Raw genomic sequence first — 14,880 nt, 5'->3', positions numbered from 1 at the left:
TTTATATTCCCAGAAAATAACATGAACATCAAATAGGTATATGCTCAAATGCAGTTTAAACATGGAAAAGTGAAATAACTTTGTTTAATGCCAAATCAATGTTGAAAGAGTCTACAGGTCCTTCCTACCCCACCTGATTTGTGTAAATTTCATCAATTCAAATGAATTTGTGTTTTATTTCAGGCTGACAGTAAAATGCAGGCTTGCAGAGACCTTAAAGAAAAGATGCGGCATGAACTCAAAGTACTCCAAAAAGCAATCGATGAGATTTACAGGACTTTTGAACAATGCCTCACTGAGGGGGTTGAAGAATCACCAGATTCATGCAAAGGACATCTGAAGTCCCTGTTACATCCTGTATGTATTTATATTTTAATTTAACAACTTATTTTACACTTCATATCTATTTGAATAATATGTTTATGATAAAATATTTTTTCTCCTCCCAGCCAAGAGAAACAGGTAGTGGCTTCCACAACAGATTGAAGTTTGCTGTTATGAACAATGGCGTCTTCAACGCAAAGAATGGAAGGAAAAAGAACATCAACATGACTTTAAGTTCAAAACTGACTGGCAGCATTGATGAGGAATTCAGGATGACCTTCCCGTGAGAAATTACAGTGACGACATTCATTATTTTCAAGGTTTAATTGTATAAAGGATGTATTATATAATGGAAGCATTTCAACTTTTTCAGAAATGAAGATAAAAGTGGACCATTAAAGGGCGCCATTGATTCGTTTTCACTGGACACAGAGGGGATGATTAAAACCTACAAAGATGTTGATCTGCAACTGCATTTTCTCAAGACAGAGGTGTGTGTGTGTGTGTGTGTGTGTGTGTGTGTGTGTGCGTGCGTACGGTGCGTGTGTACATGGGCATTCAAAGCTGCTCTGGCGTCACTAGTTGGCCGAACACCTTAATGTGACACTTGTGTTGGTTTTTCCTATACGAAGTCTATACATATTTCTTTTTTTATTGTGTTGAGCTCTACTTTTTTAAAATATCTATTTTGATGTTTACAATAACACGTTGAAGATGCTCTCTCTCTCTCTCTCTCTCTCTCTCTCTCTCTCTCTTTCTCTCTATCTCTCTCTCGCTCGCTCTCTCTCTCTCACAGGAGGACAAAATCAAGACAAAACTAAAAATCATCCGGAGGATAAGAAAAACAATCTACAACAGTCTGACAGCAACAATCGAGGAAAACATGCAGAAATACAGGTGATAAAGAAGATCATAGCATGTACAACCTGTGGTTAAAATAATGCACATTTGCATCATGATTTTACAGAAACATGGGTTTGACATTAGTGTTTTATTGTAGACGCAGCAACGATTACAGGAACCGGCTCACTGGAAAACATGAGGCGCACCATTCAGGACCATGTACATGATAAAAAGGACACTATGTTTCAGATGGCGAAAGACAACATGCTGAAGCAACTAAAAGAGTTGAAGGTATGTCAGATTTCATATCTTTATCTTCAATTCGAGGTAATAATGTTCAAGTGGTGTGTGTATCGTTCTGAAAGATGCTTTTGCTCCAGTCACTGTCTGAATCTAAATACACATCTAAACAGTTAATGCTTGTATGATTCAGCAAATCTTGAACACATAATTTGGCTGTGTGAGTGAAAAGTAATACCTATGGTTTTGATTTAGGGGAAAATCTTGAAAAATCTGGAGGAAACCCTGATGAAATCAATCCAGCTGTCACTCTGGACAGATGACTGCTCATTCCCAGGTAGAAAACATATCATGATAGAATTATTCATTGTAATGTTATTGAGCAAATGTGCATATTTTACACAATAAGCGTTTGTTTGTTTGCTTTTAGATGTTTCCAGGAGAGCTTGACTTGGTGGGAGACATTCTACAGTCACCTGGAAAGCCAACCCAAATCCAAACTGAGCTTTCAAACAGATGTTCCTTACTGTCAATGACAAAACAATGACAACGCATTACAAGAAATAACACAAATAAAAATACATTACACAACTATAATACACATTTTCATCAAGATATTATCCTTTTTCTCTTTGAGTGTACTTTGACCTTGTTTTTGTACATTACATGCAGCGATTTTAATGTTTTTTTGGCATCGGGCGTTTCATCATGAACTGATCATAGTCCAAAGGAAGGTGGCTGACATGCAGAGGTCCACAGTCTGCTCAAACCAGGAACATTGTGGTGAAAATGCTACAGATCTTTGCCACTGGGCCGAATGGCTTTGTGTTTTCTACTCGATAATACGTTTTCATGTTTTTCTGTCAATGATTTTATTTAGTTTCTTTTTGTATTGCTTGATTGGCACATGAGTGCTCCTGATTTTAAGGATGTTTAACGTGAATCTTAGATCTTGAATAGTTTTAATTATAGGCTGGATTAGACATGTCCTTAGCTTTGTGCACGATCTCATATGACTTTGTTTTATTCTACTTTTATCTTTTTTGATCTGACTAAATATATTGATAAATGATTATTGGTGTGTTCTGGAAGGCAGAAAAGGAAGTGTGAAAAATGTTACCTGCAGTGAGCTTGTGACTTCACTTATTTCAGCTCAAGCTTTGTTCTTGTGTTACTGGTTGACACCAAAAATCTGTTGGCTTATGCTACATTAACATTATTACTATATATCGATTAAAATGTTATTGAATTTAAATGTTTTCTGTCTTCAGGTTTAACATTTCAGTACAGGAAAGTTGAGGATAGAGGTTGTGCAGGTTATCAAACGCAGGAATGATTCATGCAAGAAAAACAGAACATGCAGACACGTGATGTCTATAAATGGGGATGAAAAATGTTTTTATTACTTAAAATAAACAAAATGATCAAACTGATTTCTGTGATACATGGTTGATGTCTCTAAAGGCTTTTCGTTGGTGTTACTCCAGTGTGAATGTCGGTTAAAAACAAATGAGAACATTTTGATTCATGCAGAAAGCACAATAACATAAGTGACATCTAATGAGTCAATTGTGCTGAGAAACTATGAGAGGCCCTTTGGAGAGATAATCATACTGGCCCACAGACCATCATACTCTTCACACATGCTACTATACTCTCTCACATGTACCATCATACTCTATCACACACATTTCTATACTCTCTTACATGTACCATCATACTCCTCCTCACACACACTACCATACTCTCACATGTACCATCATACTCTCTCACACACACACTACTAGTGTTGTCTGCCCCGGGGACAACCAGTGTCCCCAGCATAACCCTGCTATATTTTAATGTGTGTATCTGTATATACAGTCTATGGTGTGTATGTATATTTATATTATCAAATATTATATTTATTATAATATAGTGTTAATATATATATAATGTGTGAGAGACTATAATGGTACATGTAAGAGAGTATAGTAGTGTGTGTGAGAGGCATACTGGTCTGTGAGACCGGTACACTATCTCTCAAAGGGCCTCTCTCATAATGTAAAACCCTGATGACTTGCCTCATATGCCTGAAGGCTAGTTCCCTTTACAATAAACGGCAGGCATTCATTTTGGGAACAAACAAGTCTATTGTCCTTAATGCACGCAAAGTGTGCAAACTGCACACACACCTCTCACTGTAATGTGCTGTTGTGTTTACTTGTGTGTGAATGAAGTGTAATTAACTAAGACTTACATCAAATGGCCCCAGTGGACAGATTAAGATTGAAAACACAGTCTGGCTTTATGAATCTGGATTCTGTTGAAAACACAGATGGAGAGAGTCTGAATTTGGAAGCATAAATCTATGGACCCAGTAGTGTCATCAGTTTTGGGTGGTGGTGCTTCGGAGTATTGCTGTGTGAAACAATTTTCTCGACAAGCTTTTGAAACATCAACATTCAGTTTTGAGAAAAACAATGGAAACTGCCGGCCTCTGCTTATTGGGCAAAACTATCAATCAACATCAGAACTTTTTCCCAGGGATTCTCCTTGAGTATTCTCCATACTCACTGAGGTTCTCTAGTTCTTTCAAACTTTAAATGAAGGCAGTGACTATAACAACTTTGTACCGAGCTGGAGTTTCCTGTGTCCTCCTCCTCTCTCCTGCTGACCTGCTCCCACATTAATCCAATGAACACTCTTCACAAGTTATCAGGACCTGATCAGTACATGAAGTTTATTTAGTGTTTGATTCGCTACAGATTTTATGAGGCTTCATTTAAACATCCTGAAAAATAGATAGATAATGAGTGAATTTTCATTTTTCAGTGAGCTATCCCTTTAAACGTGCTGAATCTACTTTGTGGGCAGAGGGGCGGAGACTGAACTTGAAGCGGTCCTCAACTGGAGTCATATTTGTGCATTAAAGAGGATCTGGGAACATGTAAGTACAACAACTTGATTGCATTATATTCACCAGTAAATGTATTATGAAGATACTACATCAAACAGTGTGTGTAGAAACGGACTGCACTATTTTGTCACTGCTTTGCTTTGACAAACGAATCAATAATTAATGAAACATAAAACTAAGTTCTGTTTTAGAAGGGGAGTAACAGAAGATCAGCCTGTCTCCTCCTGTATAGCCTGTATAGTTTAACATAATTAATATAATTATTTCCCCTCTTACGCACACGTATATGGTATCTGATTTAACTGATCACTGTGTTGCAACTCTTGACAGTGTAAACGAAAGTTACCCAGCTTTGATTTCACAACTTACAATTACGGAAGTATCATGCGATGTGGATGGATGGCCAGCAGGGGCTGCTCAAATGAACTGAGTGTAGCTGTTTTCAAGGTGTTTAGGTTCTGTTTTGTTTGCATGCTAAATCCTCAAAGTTATGCCCAACCTTTCTGGCGATGGTCTAGTTGTGAGTATGATTTAATATATGTTGATACCTCACAGACAATATCACACACAAGTGCAGTTTAAACAGTTGGTTATTTGGGTTAATGTACTTTCCAATGGATTTTGTTTTCACTCATCATTATTCAATCGGCTACGTTTCAGTAATGTCAAAGCAACAATGGCCGATTCACTATTTGTTTTTCATTTCAGTATCTTTTCTTGGACATGGATGATTTTGTTCGTAACAAACTAAGTGAGTGGGGTCTCAGCACGTTGATAGAGACTTTTAAAGGTAAAGTATAACCATGTATCTTTGGGGGGCACAGATATATTAATGAATCACAGACTAACACAGACATAAAAATGCTGCACCTTTGTTGCAGAGTTTAATACTGACATATTAGTCTCAGTGCACACATAGTCTATGTTCACAACGTATGAGAAGCACCAGCAATAAAAACCCTTTTCATTTTCACACACTTAAGGACACATTCATTCGCTTGATAGGAATGATTGTTCTGTAGGTGTGTGTGTAATTGAAAGAATTATCTGAGTACAATAAGCTATTAAATCAAGTCCAACAAGAAATCAAATATGCAATGATCTAATCCAACCATGTTAACTCTGTGGGACTGACATGTCCTTTCAGATTAAACCTACAAATGTGCCAACACCCGTTTGGCTCCTAATGAAACAATAACAATTTGTTTTACCTGAATATTTGTACAGATCAAGAAATCAATGAGGGCCACTTTTACAATCTTGAGGATGAAGAGATCAAAGAATTGATCCCAAAAGTTGGACCAAGGAAAACATTCAAGCGACAATTCAAGTTGTTAAAGGTAATATTCTGCACTGTTAAGACGATTTAAACAAATACTAGTGGATATGACAGGAAAAAGAGCATGAACTTGTGTTAAAGGTTCTAATAATGCTGATGCCTCTCGATGGACACAAAGAGTTTTATAAAAATGTTTCTGCTGTTATCGATTAGCGAATGTTTTCTATCATTACTAGAAAAAATATAACACAACTGCAACAAAACAGGAAACCTTGAATTCAGCTACTCAAGTAAGTTACATACAGTTTTGCACAGTTAAGTGTAATCTGAACCGTTTATTGCAGTCATACAGATTATATTTATCGTGTTTGCTGAATAATGTCTTTACAAATAAATTGCTTCACTCAATTTCAAGTAAAAATAGCAAATTTCTTCTTTTTGTTGTGATGTTTCTTGATTGAATGTTTTAAGAGTCAAATATATATGTTCATTCTCAGGTTTTGCCATCCACCAGTGAAGCAAATGATACAAGTGAGCTATCTTGAATCTTATCATATTATTATCTATACAGAGACAACATTTCAATAGTTTGAGAAGAACTTGTAACAACCATTTTCTTGCTTCCCTTTATATATATATGTATATAATAAACAAGGAAACATGGATATGGATCCTAGAGAGGAGTCCAGCCAATGCCAGTCACCAAGTGTTAAACGTAAACGGTACAACTCTGCAGCAGGTATTTATGTTAGATCCTCAACAATATCAACCTTCAAATATGTAATCATCGCTTACATCTATTGTTATTAAAAGTCGTTTCGGAGTTTCTAAAGAAACAATTATATTGGTTCAAGATTTTAGATCCTAAATGAGTGGATCTCCAGCGAACTTCTTACTGCTTAATACCTAAAAACATTTTTTTTCTTTACTGTTAAAATGTTTTGACTTTTTTTTCTAAAATTCTCAAATATTATGATTTTTTTTCTCATTGAATCAAAACTGTATTCTTGTAATATTATTATATTATTCATGAAATCTATTAAATTTAGGTCAAGTAAAGTTAAATCGAAACTGAGAAAAAATACCAGATGATCTAGTGGGCACCCCAAGAAACAATATAACAAATTTCTTAATTTATTTTAAGGCTTTAATAAGAATATCTTTTCCTGAATGGGCACAATTTCTTCAAAAAATAGAACTTTGTCTTAAATTAAGACCAGAGAAACATCCTTACATAAGGTTTTTTATTTTAATTAAAACATTAAAAAAAATCAGCTTCTTTGAAAAGTCACAACCATCTATCGTCTCTCAGTCAGGACAAGACCACTTTCTACATTGTCAATCATTGACAGACTAAGAAGCAATTTTCGACAGAGTTAGGGCTTTTTCAAAAACAGTCAAAAAACGAATACTCCAGTTATTCTAACCGTATAACATAAAAATAATTATTTCTATTTTGCTCTGCATGTATTATGTTGACCTGACCTCGCCCTCCTGTTTGAAATGTGGCAGTCTGGCAGCCCTCATTTTCAATGAATAGAAATAGATACAAACAGATCTTTTTATTTTCTTGAAATTTCTTTTTTTGCACTGTGGTCGGTGTCAAAATCTGATGAGGCACTTTGTTTTCTCATTGTGCAAATTTTGGAAACAATAGTTCATGGGTCCTGCTTAATAGCTTTTTACTTTGTATTTGGCAGAGGAATCCATAATGTGGAAAGTGAAAGACATAATGAAAGTCGTCCAGATGAAACTTCAAGATGAAGAGAAGACAGAGCTCAATGATTTCCTGAAGTAAGTAATTTCTATCTCTGACAACAGGAATGAAATGGACACCAAAAGTAACAACTCAACAGGCAAAGGCAGCACTCCAGCATGCTGACGTTTTGGGCCATGTTCAACAAGGAAGGGGCGGTTTAGGCCTAGGTCAGAGTAGGCCTTTTTGGAACAAGGTACCACCATCAGAATGCCGAAAGTTGGTAGGCCTGGAAGTCCGGCAGGAGGAGGCAACAAGATGTGCTCAGGCTGTCACTCAGGCAAAACAGGGGCAGTGGGAAATGGAAACAGGCAGAAGCTTCCTGCTTTCATTCCAAAACCTCCAGCAGTGGCTGAATGAAGATCCATCCTGCTCACTATGCTCAACTCGAGCTACCCTCAAACACATCCTCACATGCTGTAAAGTAAGTCTCACACAAGGTAGGTATACATGGAGACACAACCACGTTCTCAAATGCCTGGCAGCAACTATTGAAACAAAGAGAACTGCCACCAATGCCTTGCCATCCAAAACACAGAGCGCAGTTCCAAAGACACCTTTTGTCCGAGAAGGGGAACAGGGACAGCGAGGGCCTCCTCCACTGACCAGGAGTGGGCAGTTGGAGCATGCCCGAGACTGGGAAATGCTGGTGGATGTAGACCAGCAGCTAAAAGTCCCATCACACATCGTCACCACCATCCAAAGACCAGACCTGGTACTCTGGTCCAACACCCTCCGCGTTGTCTACTTAATAGAATTGACAGTACCCTGGGACGATGCTGTTGACAAAGCGAATGAGAGGAAAAGGCTGCGGTATGCAGAAATGGCATCTATGGCAGAGCAACGAGGCTGGAAAGCAATAGTTCGCCCTGTGGAGGTTGGCTGCAGGGGTCGTAATGCAACATCCACCATCACGTTGCTCAAAGATCTGGGAATCCACGAACAAGCCCTGCACCAGACCATAAAAGAAACTGCAGAACGCTGCAGCCAATGTCTCTTGATCAGTAGGAACAGTCTTAACTGGGCCCCAAGATGTTAGGAACATACACCCAGGTCTGATCAACCTGTGGTGGGCTGTCTTAGAAGAGGGGCTCTTGTGATTTTAAGGCCAAAACAACTGTTGATGCTAGATACACTACTGATGATCTGTCCCTGACAACTGTTGGTGGTCACTAACATCTGCTAACAACTTCTGGCAGTTGGTATCTTAACTTGTGCAGAAGACCTTCAAACATACAAGGGATATTCACAATCCTGTCCTATGTTCTAAAACTATATTCCACTACAGTAACAAATTATATTTAAAGCAGTAGCAATATTATCTGTCATTTTCATTTGGTCCTGAGTAAAACTAATGAGCACGTACTGAGTCATGTTTGTTATGACAAATACATGATGGCAATCCACCAAGGTACAAGTGCATGAGGCCTTTTAAAGGAATGTGAGATGGTAGTCTGACTGGTTGATGTTCCATCCAAAACACGTCCATGATTAATTCAGACACTGAGTACTAAGTACAACTTTTTTGAACTATGTGCTTGGTGCTGCAATTATTTTTGTGATGGTAGTAAAATTGGATTCCCTCTGGAACTCTCTCCCTTTCCATCATCCGATCCTCCCCTGAAACTTGTAATAGTAATCTGAAAACATGTTTTTATTCATTAGCCTTTCAATGTGCCTAAATGGTTGTGTATTATTATTGTTATTATTGGTGTAGGTAGTGATTATTATAATGACAATATTTTTGTTCTTGTTTTTAATTTCACTGTTGTTTTTGTGTTGTAAAGCACTTTGGATCAATAATGTTGTGTTTCAAGTGCCATTTGAATAAAGTTGAAGTTATTTCTAATAAAGCCAATGAACCCATAATTAAACTTATGTACAACAGGAATAAAATCTCTGATTTGGAGACAAGAAAAAGGAAGCTGGTCGGTGTCTTTGGAAGAACCGGGGCTGGAAAGAGCTCTTTGATAAATGCCATCGTTGGAGAGAAGAATCTTCTGCCCTCTGGAAGTGTGTGTGCATGCACCTCAGTCACGTTCAAAGTGGAGGCAAACAACGACAGCAAAAAGTATGAGGCAGAAATTGAGTTCATTAAAAAAGAGGTGAGTATGTTGATCTTTACTTTTTTACAAGTTGAAAAGTTACATTGTAGCTGCAAATATACAGGTGCCAGACATTATATGCCATTTAATTCAACTAACCTGATAATTAATTTCTTTATTAGGATTGGAAAGAGGAGTTGTGGTTTTACAAGAATCTTCTGGATGATGATGATGATGATGCTCGTGAAAAGCTGACAGCACTGTACAGAGAAGATTGGAAAATCAAATCTGTTGACGAACTCATGGACAACAAATATTTCAAAGAAATTCACGAATTCCTCACTTCGAACAAGAAAACGTTGAAATGTGACTCCGTAAGTAACGTATATGTATTTTATTTATATTTTGCACACTGAGTCAGAAGTTTGGATTTTGTGTTGGTCTTTTAACAGTTATATTAAGTCAGGTCATTACGTTTCAACTAATACAAAGTGTATTCTTAGTTCTACTCAAAAGCATGTATGCAACTAAAACCATTAAAACAGGAGCTAATTAATTTCTCTACACTCGTTCACCCGTGAAAGGTTGTTTAAGTTTAAAATATTGATATATATAAATAATAAAATACCTAAGTGTTCATTATCAGTTAAAATTTTACTTTTGTCTCGTCTTCAGGTTTAATTATCAAATTTTAACCCTTTGTCTTTATTTCTTTCAATGATAGTGTTTCACTGTTCTTCATACTTTGAATGTGCGTGTAAATATAATTCCAATATTTTTTTATTAATCTATTTCAGGCTGAAGAGCTAAGTGAAAAAATTGTCAAATACATAAGTGCCTCAAACGATGAGATAGATGCAGTGAGACAGTACTGGCCCTTAGTGGAATGCGTGACTGTCAGGTTGCCTAACAAGGATCTTCTCCAGCATGTCACACTTGTGGACCTTCCAGGAAATGGAGACCGTAACAAGAGCAGAGACAACATGTGGAAAAAGGTCACTTATTCACATTTACTACTGTTTATTGTATTTAATATTGTATGTATGTATTATCTGGAAACTGTGAAATTTATTACAAAGCACTGATAATTAATTGTTCATAATTAACTTGATATTATGCCTCGTCAGATGGTTGGAAGTTGTTCTACTGTGTGGATTGTGGCTGACATTAATCGAGCAGTAGCAGAGAAAGAAGCTTGGGAGATCCTGCAAAATGCCAATAGCCTGATGGGAAATGGTGGCGAGTGTCAGCGCATTCACTTCATCTGCACCAAGTCTGATGATGTTGATGATCAGTAAGTCATTTAAGATTCCAAAAGTATGACTTTCTGTTGACCTTGTGCTGCGGTTGAGCAGACCCTGGTGTCAGCATTGAGAATAACTGTAAATGATAAGGCAATAGAGTAGTTCAGAATCTACCTTGCACATAAAATCCAGAGTTTATATCCAGATGGTCACAAAGCTCTTTACAGAAGTTCCCCAATTCCAAAGACTGTTTCATTTACTAAAACTTTTCTTGTAGGTCAGGAGCTGCTGTCCGTGATGTTGTGCTCAAAAGAAACCAAGTAGCCAAGCGCAAAGTGAACGCAGAATTCAAAAAACAATACCCACAATGCAGCGTGAGTTTCTGCAGACCAACAGAAAATCTGATCAACAAAGATTGTCCTGAATTCAAGCCTGCCTCATCATCAAACCCTTATTCTTTTCAGAAACAATTCTCATTCGAAGTGTTCACTGTGAGCCGCAATGAGTTTATTGAACGCAAACATCTACAGCCAGATGAAACTGGTGGGTAAAATGTTTCTTCATGTCATGACATCTGTATGTCAAGTTTAAAGTATGACCCAAAGTATGAAATATAAAAATTTTAATGGAAAACTGTTTTTTTATAGAAATTCCCAAACTTCGGGATGTTCTGCAAAGTCTAAATAACAATCACTCAGAGGCATTAAACTATGTGTCTGGAGCTCGTGGGATTCTCTCTCTGATGCAAGGGACAAGATGCAGGGGAGTGGTAAGATCGAGTAATGAAACCTGTGTCATTGTGTTAAATCCTCCTCATTGGCATTTATATTCCCAGAAAATAACATGAACATCAAATAGGTATATGCTCAAATGCAGTTTAAACATGGAAAAGTGAAATAACTTTGTTTAATGCCAAACCAATGTTGAAAGAGTCTACAGGTCCTTCCTACCCCACCTGATTTTTGTTTTCTTCAAGAATGTTCAAAATCAAGACTAGTGTAAATTTCATCAATTCAAATGAATTTGTGTTTTATTTCAGGCTGACAGTAAAATGCAGGCTTTCAGCGTCCTTGAAGAAAAGATGCGGCATGAACTCAAAGTACTCCAAAAAGCAATCGATGAGATTTACAGGACTTTTGAACGATGCCTCACTGAGGGGGTTAAAGAATCACAAGATTCATGCGAAGGACAGATGAAGTCCATGTTAGTTGCTGTATGTATTTATACTTTAATTTAACAACTTATTTTGCACTTCATAACTATTTGAATAATATATTGATGTTAAAAAAATATTTGTTCTCCTCCCAGGGAAAAAAGGGTAGTGCCTTCCACAAGACATTAAAGTTTGCTGTTATGAACAATGGCGTCTTCAAAGCAAAGAATGGAAGGAAAAAGAACATCAACATGACTTTAAGTTCAAAACTGACTGGCAGCATTGATGAGGAATTCAGGATGACCTTCCCGTGAGAAATTACTTAATGACGACATTTATTATTTTCAAAGTTTAATTGTATGAAGCAGAGGTTTTCAACAGGGGGTCCGCGAAATTATTGGTTGATTAGAGAATTTTTTATATTTTTTTAATAATAAAAGAAAAATTTCAACCAATTTTTTTCCCACAAATTTAAATGCCTTTAAATACACATTAACATGAATCCAACATATTGCAGCGAACGGATAAATGGAGGCAGAAGACATTATCTTTCAGTCAGCAATGCACACATATATATAGTAGGGGGTCCCTGCTCCATCTCTCCATCAGTTTGGGGGTCCTTGGCCTGAAAAACATTGAAGACCCCTGGTATAAAGGATGTATTATATAATGTAAGCATTTCAACTTTTTCAGAAATGAAGATAAAAGTGGACCACTCAAGGACGCCATTGATTCGTTTTCACTGGACACAGAGGGGACGATTAAAACCTACAAAGATGTTGATCTGCAACTGCATTTTCTCAAGACAGAGGTGTGTGTGTGTGTGTGAGAGAGACACTTGTGTTGTTTTTTCCTTAACAAAGGCTATACATGTTTTTATTGTGTTGAGCCCTACTTTTTTTTTTAATATACTGTTTGAGGTTTACAATAACACGTTGAAGATGCTCTCTCTCTCTCTCTCTCTCTCTCTCTCTCTCTCTCTCTCTCTCTCTCTCTCTCTCTCTCTCTCTTTCTTTCTCTCTCTCTGTCTCTCTCAGGAGGACAAACTCAAGACAAAACTCCAAAAAATCATCCGGGAGGATAAGAAAACAGTCTACAGCAGTCTGACAGCGACAATCGAGGAAAACATGCAGAAATGCTATACAGGTGATAAAGAAGATCATAGCATGTACAACCTGTGGTTAAAATAATGCACATTTGCATCATGATTTTACAGAAACATGGGTTTGACAACAGTGTTTTATTGTAGACGCAGCAACGATTACAGGAACCGGCTCCCTGGAAAACATGAGGCGCACCATTAAGGACCATGTACATGATAAAAAGGACACCATGTTTCAGATGGCGAAAGAAAACATGCTGAAGCAACTAAATAAGTTGAGGGTATGTCAGATTTGTGTGTGTATCATTCTGAAAGATGCTTTTGCTCCAGTCACTGTCTGAATCTAAATACACATCTAAACAGTTAATGCATGTATGATTCAGCAAATCTTGAACACATAATTTGGCTGTGTGAGTGAAAAGTAATACCGATGGTTTTGATTTAGGAGAAAATCTTGGAAACGCTGGAGGAAACCCTGATGGAATCAATCGAGCTGTCACTCTGGACAGATGACTGCTCATTCCCAGGTAGAAAACATATCATGATAGAATTATTCATTGTATCGTTATTGATAATGTGCATATTTTACACAATAAGCGTTTGTTTGTTTGCTTTTTAGATGTTTCAGTAGAGCTTGACATGGTGGAGACATTCTACAGTCAACTGGAAGCCAACCCAAATCCAAACTGAGTTTTCAAACAGATGTTCCTTACTGTCAATGACAAACAATGACAACACGTTACAAGAATAACACAACAAAAATACACATTACACAACTATAATACACATTTTCATCAAGATATTATCCTTGTTCTCTTTGAGTGTACTTTGACTTTGTTTTTTGTACATTACATGCAGCGATTTTAATGTTTTTTTTGGCATCGGGCGTTTTCATCATGAACTGATCATAGTCTAAAGGAAGGTGGCTGACATGCAGAGGTCCACAGTCTCGTTCAAACCAGGAACATTGTGGTGAAAATGCTACAGATCTTTGCCACTGGGCCCCAATGGCTTTGTCCTTTCAGTGATAATACGTTTTCATGTTTTTCTGTCAATGATTTTATTTAGTTTCTTTTGTATTGCTTGATTGGCACATGAGTGCTCCTGATTTTAAGGATGTTTAACGTGAATCTTAGATCTTGAATACCAGTTTTAATTATAGGCTGGATTAGACATAAACTCTTAGCTTTTCGAGTAATGATCTCATATGACTTTGTTTTATTCTACTTTTTATCTTTTTTTGATCTTACTAAATATATTGGATAAATGATTATTGGTGTGTTCTGGAAGGCAGAAAAGGAAGTGTGAAAAATGTCACCTGCAGTGAGCGAGACTTCACTTATTTCAGCTTAAGCTTTGTTCTTGTGTTACTGGCTGGACACCAAAAATCTGTTGGCTTATGCGACATTAACATTGTCATTATATATCGATTAAAATGTTATTGAATTTAAATGTTTTCTGTCTTCAGGCCGAACATTCTCAGTACAGGAAAGTTGGAGGGATAGAGGTTGTGCAGGTTATCAAACGCAGGAATGATTCATGCAAGAAAACAGAACATGCAGACACATGGATGGTCTATAAATGGGGATGAAAATGTTTTTATTACTTAAAATAAACAAATGATCAAACTGATTTCTCTGTGATACATGAAGCATGTCTCTAAAGGTTTTTCGTTGGTGTTACTCCAGTGTGGAATGTCGGTTAAAAACAAATGAGAACATTTTGATTCATGCAGAAAGCACAATAACATAAGTGACATCTAATGAGTCAATTGTGCTGAGAAACTATGAGAGGCCCTTTGAGAGATAATTCATACTTGGGCTCACACAGACCATCATACTCTCTCACACATGCTACTATACTCTCTCACATGTACCATCATACTCTATCACACACATTTCTATACTCTCTTACATGTACCATCATACTCTCTCACACACACTACTATACTCTCTCACATGTACCATCATACTCTCTCACACACACACTACTAGT

The 14,880-nt window shown here is 37.0% G+C and overlaps 1 protein-coding gene across 4 annotated transcripts in view; it reads left to right on the top strand.

Moving 5' to 3' along the window:
* Window positions 1–14,517, top strand: part of LOC118123011 (nuclear GTPase SLIP-GC) — a 31,137-nt gene extending 16,620 nt beyond the window's left edge. The window contains exons 2-22 of one of the 4 annotated variants that reach the window (XM_047343805.1): window positions 4,222–4,336; window positions 5,015–5,096; window positions 5,534–5,646; window positions 5,822–5,875; window positions 6,083–6,116; window positions 6,241–6,324; window positions 7,286–7,379; window positions 9,230–9,446; window positions 9,569–9,760; window positions 10,184–10,381; window positions 10,514–10,680; window positions 10,908–11,004; window positions 11,095–11,173; window positions 11,278–11,399; window positions 11,670–11,843; window positions 11,939–12,093; window positions 12,477–12,594; window positions 12,821–12,929; window positions 13,033–13,166; window positions 13,331–13,412; window positions 13,505–14,517. In XM_047343805.1, the coding sequence (XP_047199761.1) occupies window positions 5,030–5,096; window positions 5,534–5,646; window positions 5,822–5,875; window positions 6,083–6,116; window positions 6,241–6,324; window positions 7,286–7,379; window positions 9,230–9,446; window positions 9,569–9,760; window positions 10,184–10,381; window positions 10,514–10,680; window positions 10,908–11,004; window positions 11,095–11,173; window positions 11,278–11,399; window positions 11,670–11,843; window positions 11,939–12,093; window positions 12,477–12,594; window positions 12,821–12,929; window positions 13,033–13,166; window positions 13,331–13,412; window positions 13,505–13,575 (2,361 nt within the window). In that variant the 5' untranslated portion in view covers window positions 4,222–4,336; window positions 5,015–5,029 and the 3' untranslated portion in view covers window positions 13,576–14,517. The remainder of the gene's footprint in view (window positions 1–4,221; window positions 4,337–5,014; window positions 5,097–5,533; window positions 5,647–5,821; window positions 5,876–6,082; window positions 6,117–6,240; window positions 6,325–7,285; window positions 7,380–9,229; window positions 9,447–9,568; window positions 9,761–10,183; window positions 10,382–10,513; window positions 10,681–10,907; window positions 11,005–11,094; window positions 11,174–11,277; window positions 11,400–11,669; window positions 11,844–11,938; window positions 12,094–12,476; window positions 12,595–12,820; window positions 12,930–13,032; window positions 13,167–13,330; window positions 13,413–13,504) is intronic. The other 3 variants (XM_047343806.1, XM_047343807.1, XM_047343808.1) reach the window with 3 other exon arrangements.
* The last annotated feature ends 363 nt before the right edge of the window (window positions 14,518–14,880 follow it).

The sequence above is a fragment of the Hippoglossus stenolepis genome, chromosome 16 (genome assembly GCF_022539355.2).
Source record: "Hippoglossus stenolepis isolate QCI-W04-F060 chromosome 16, HSTE1.2, whole genome shotgun sequence".
Classification (NCBI taxonomy): Eukaryota; Metazoa; Chordata; class Actinopteri; order Pleuronectiformes; family Pleuronectidae; genus Hippoglossus; species Hippoglossus stenolepis.
The sequence above is the reverse complement of the archived record's forward strand: the minus strand, read 5'-3'. Positions and strand labels throughout refer to the sequence as shown.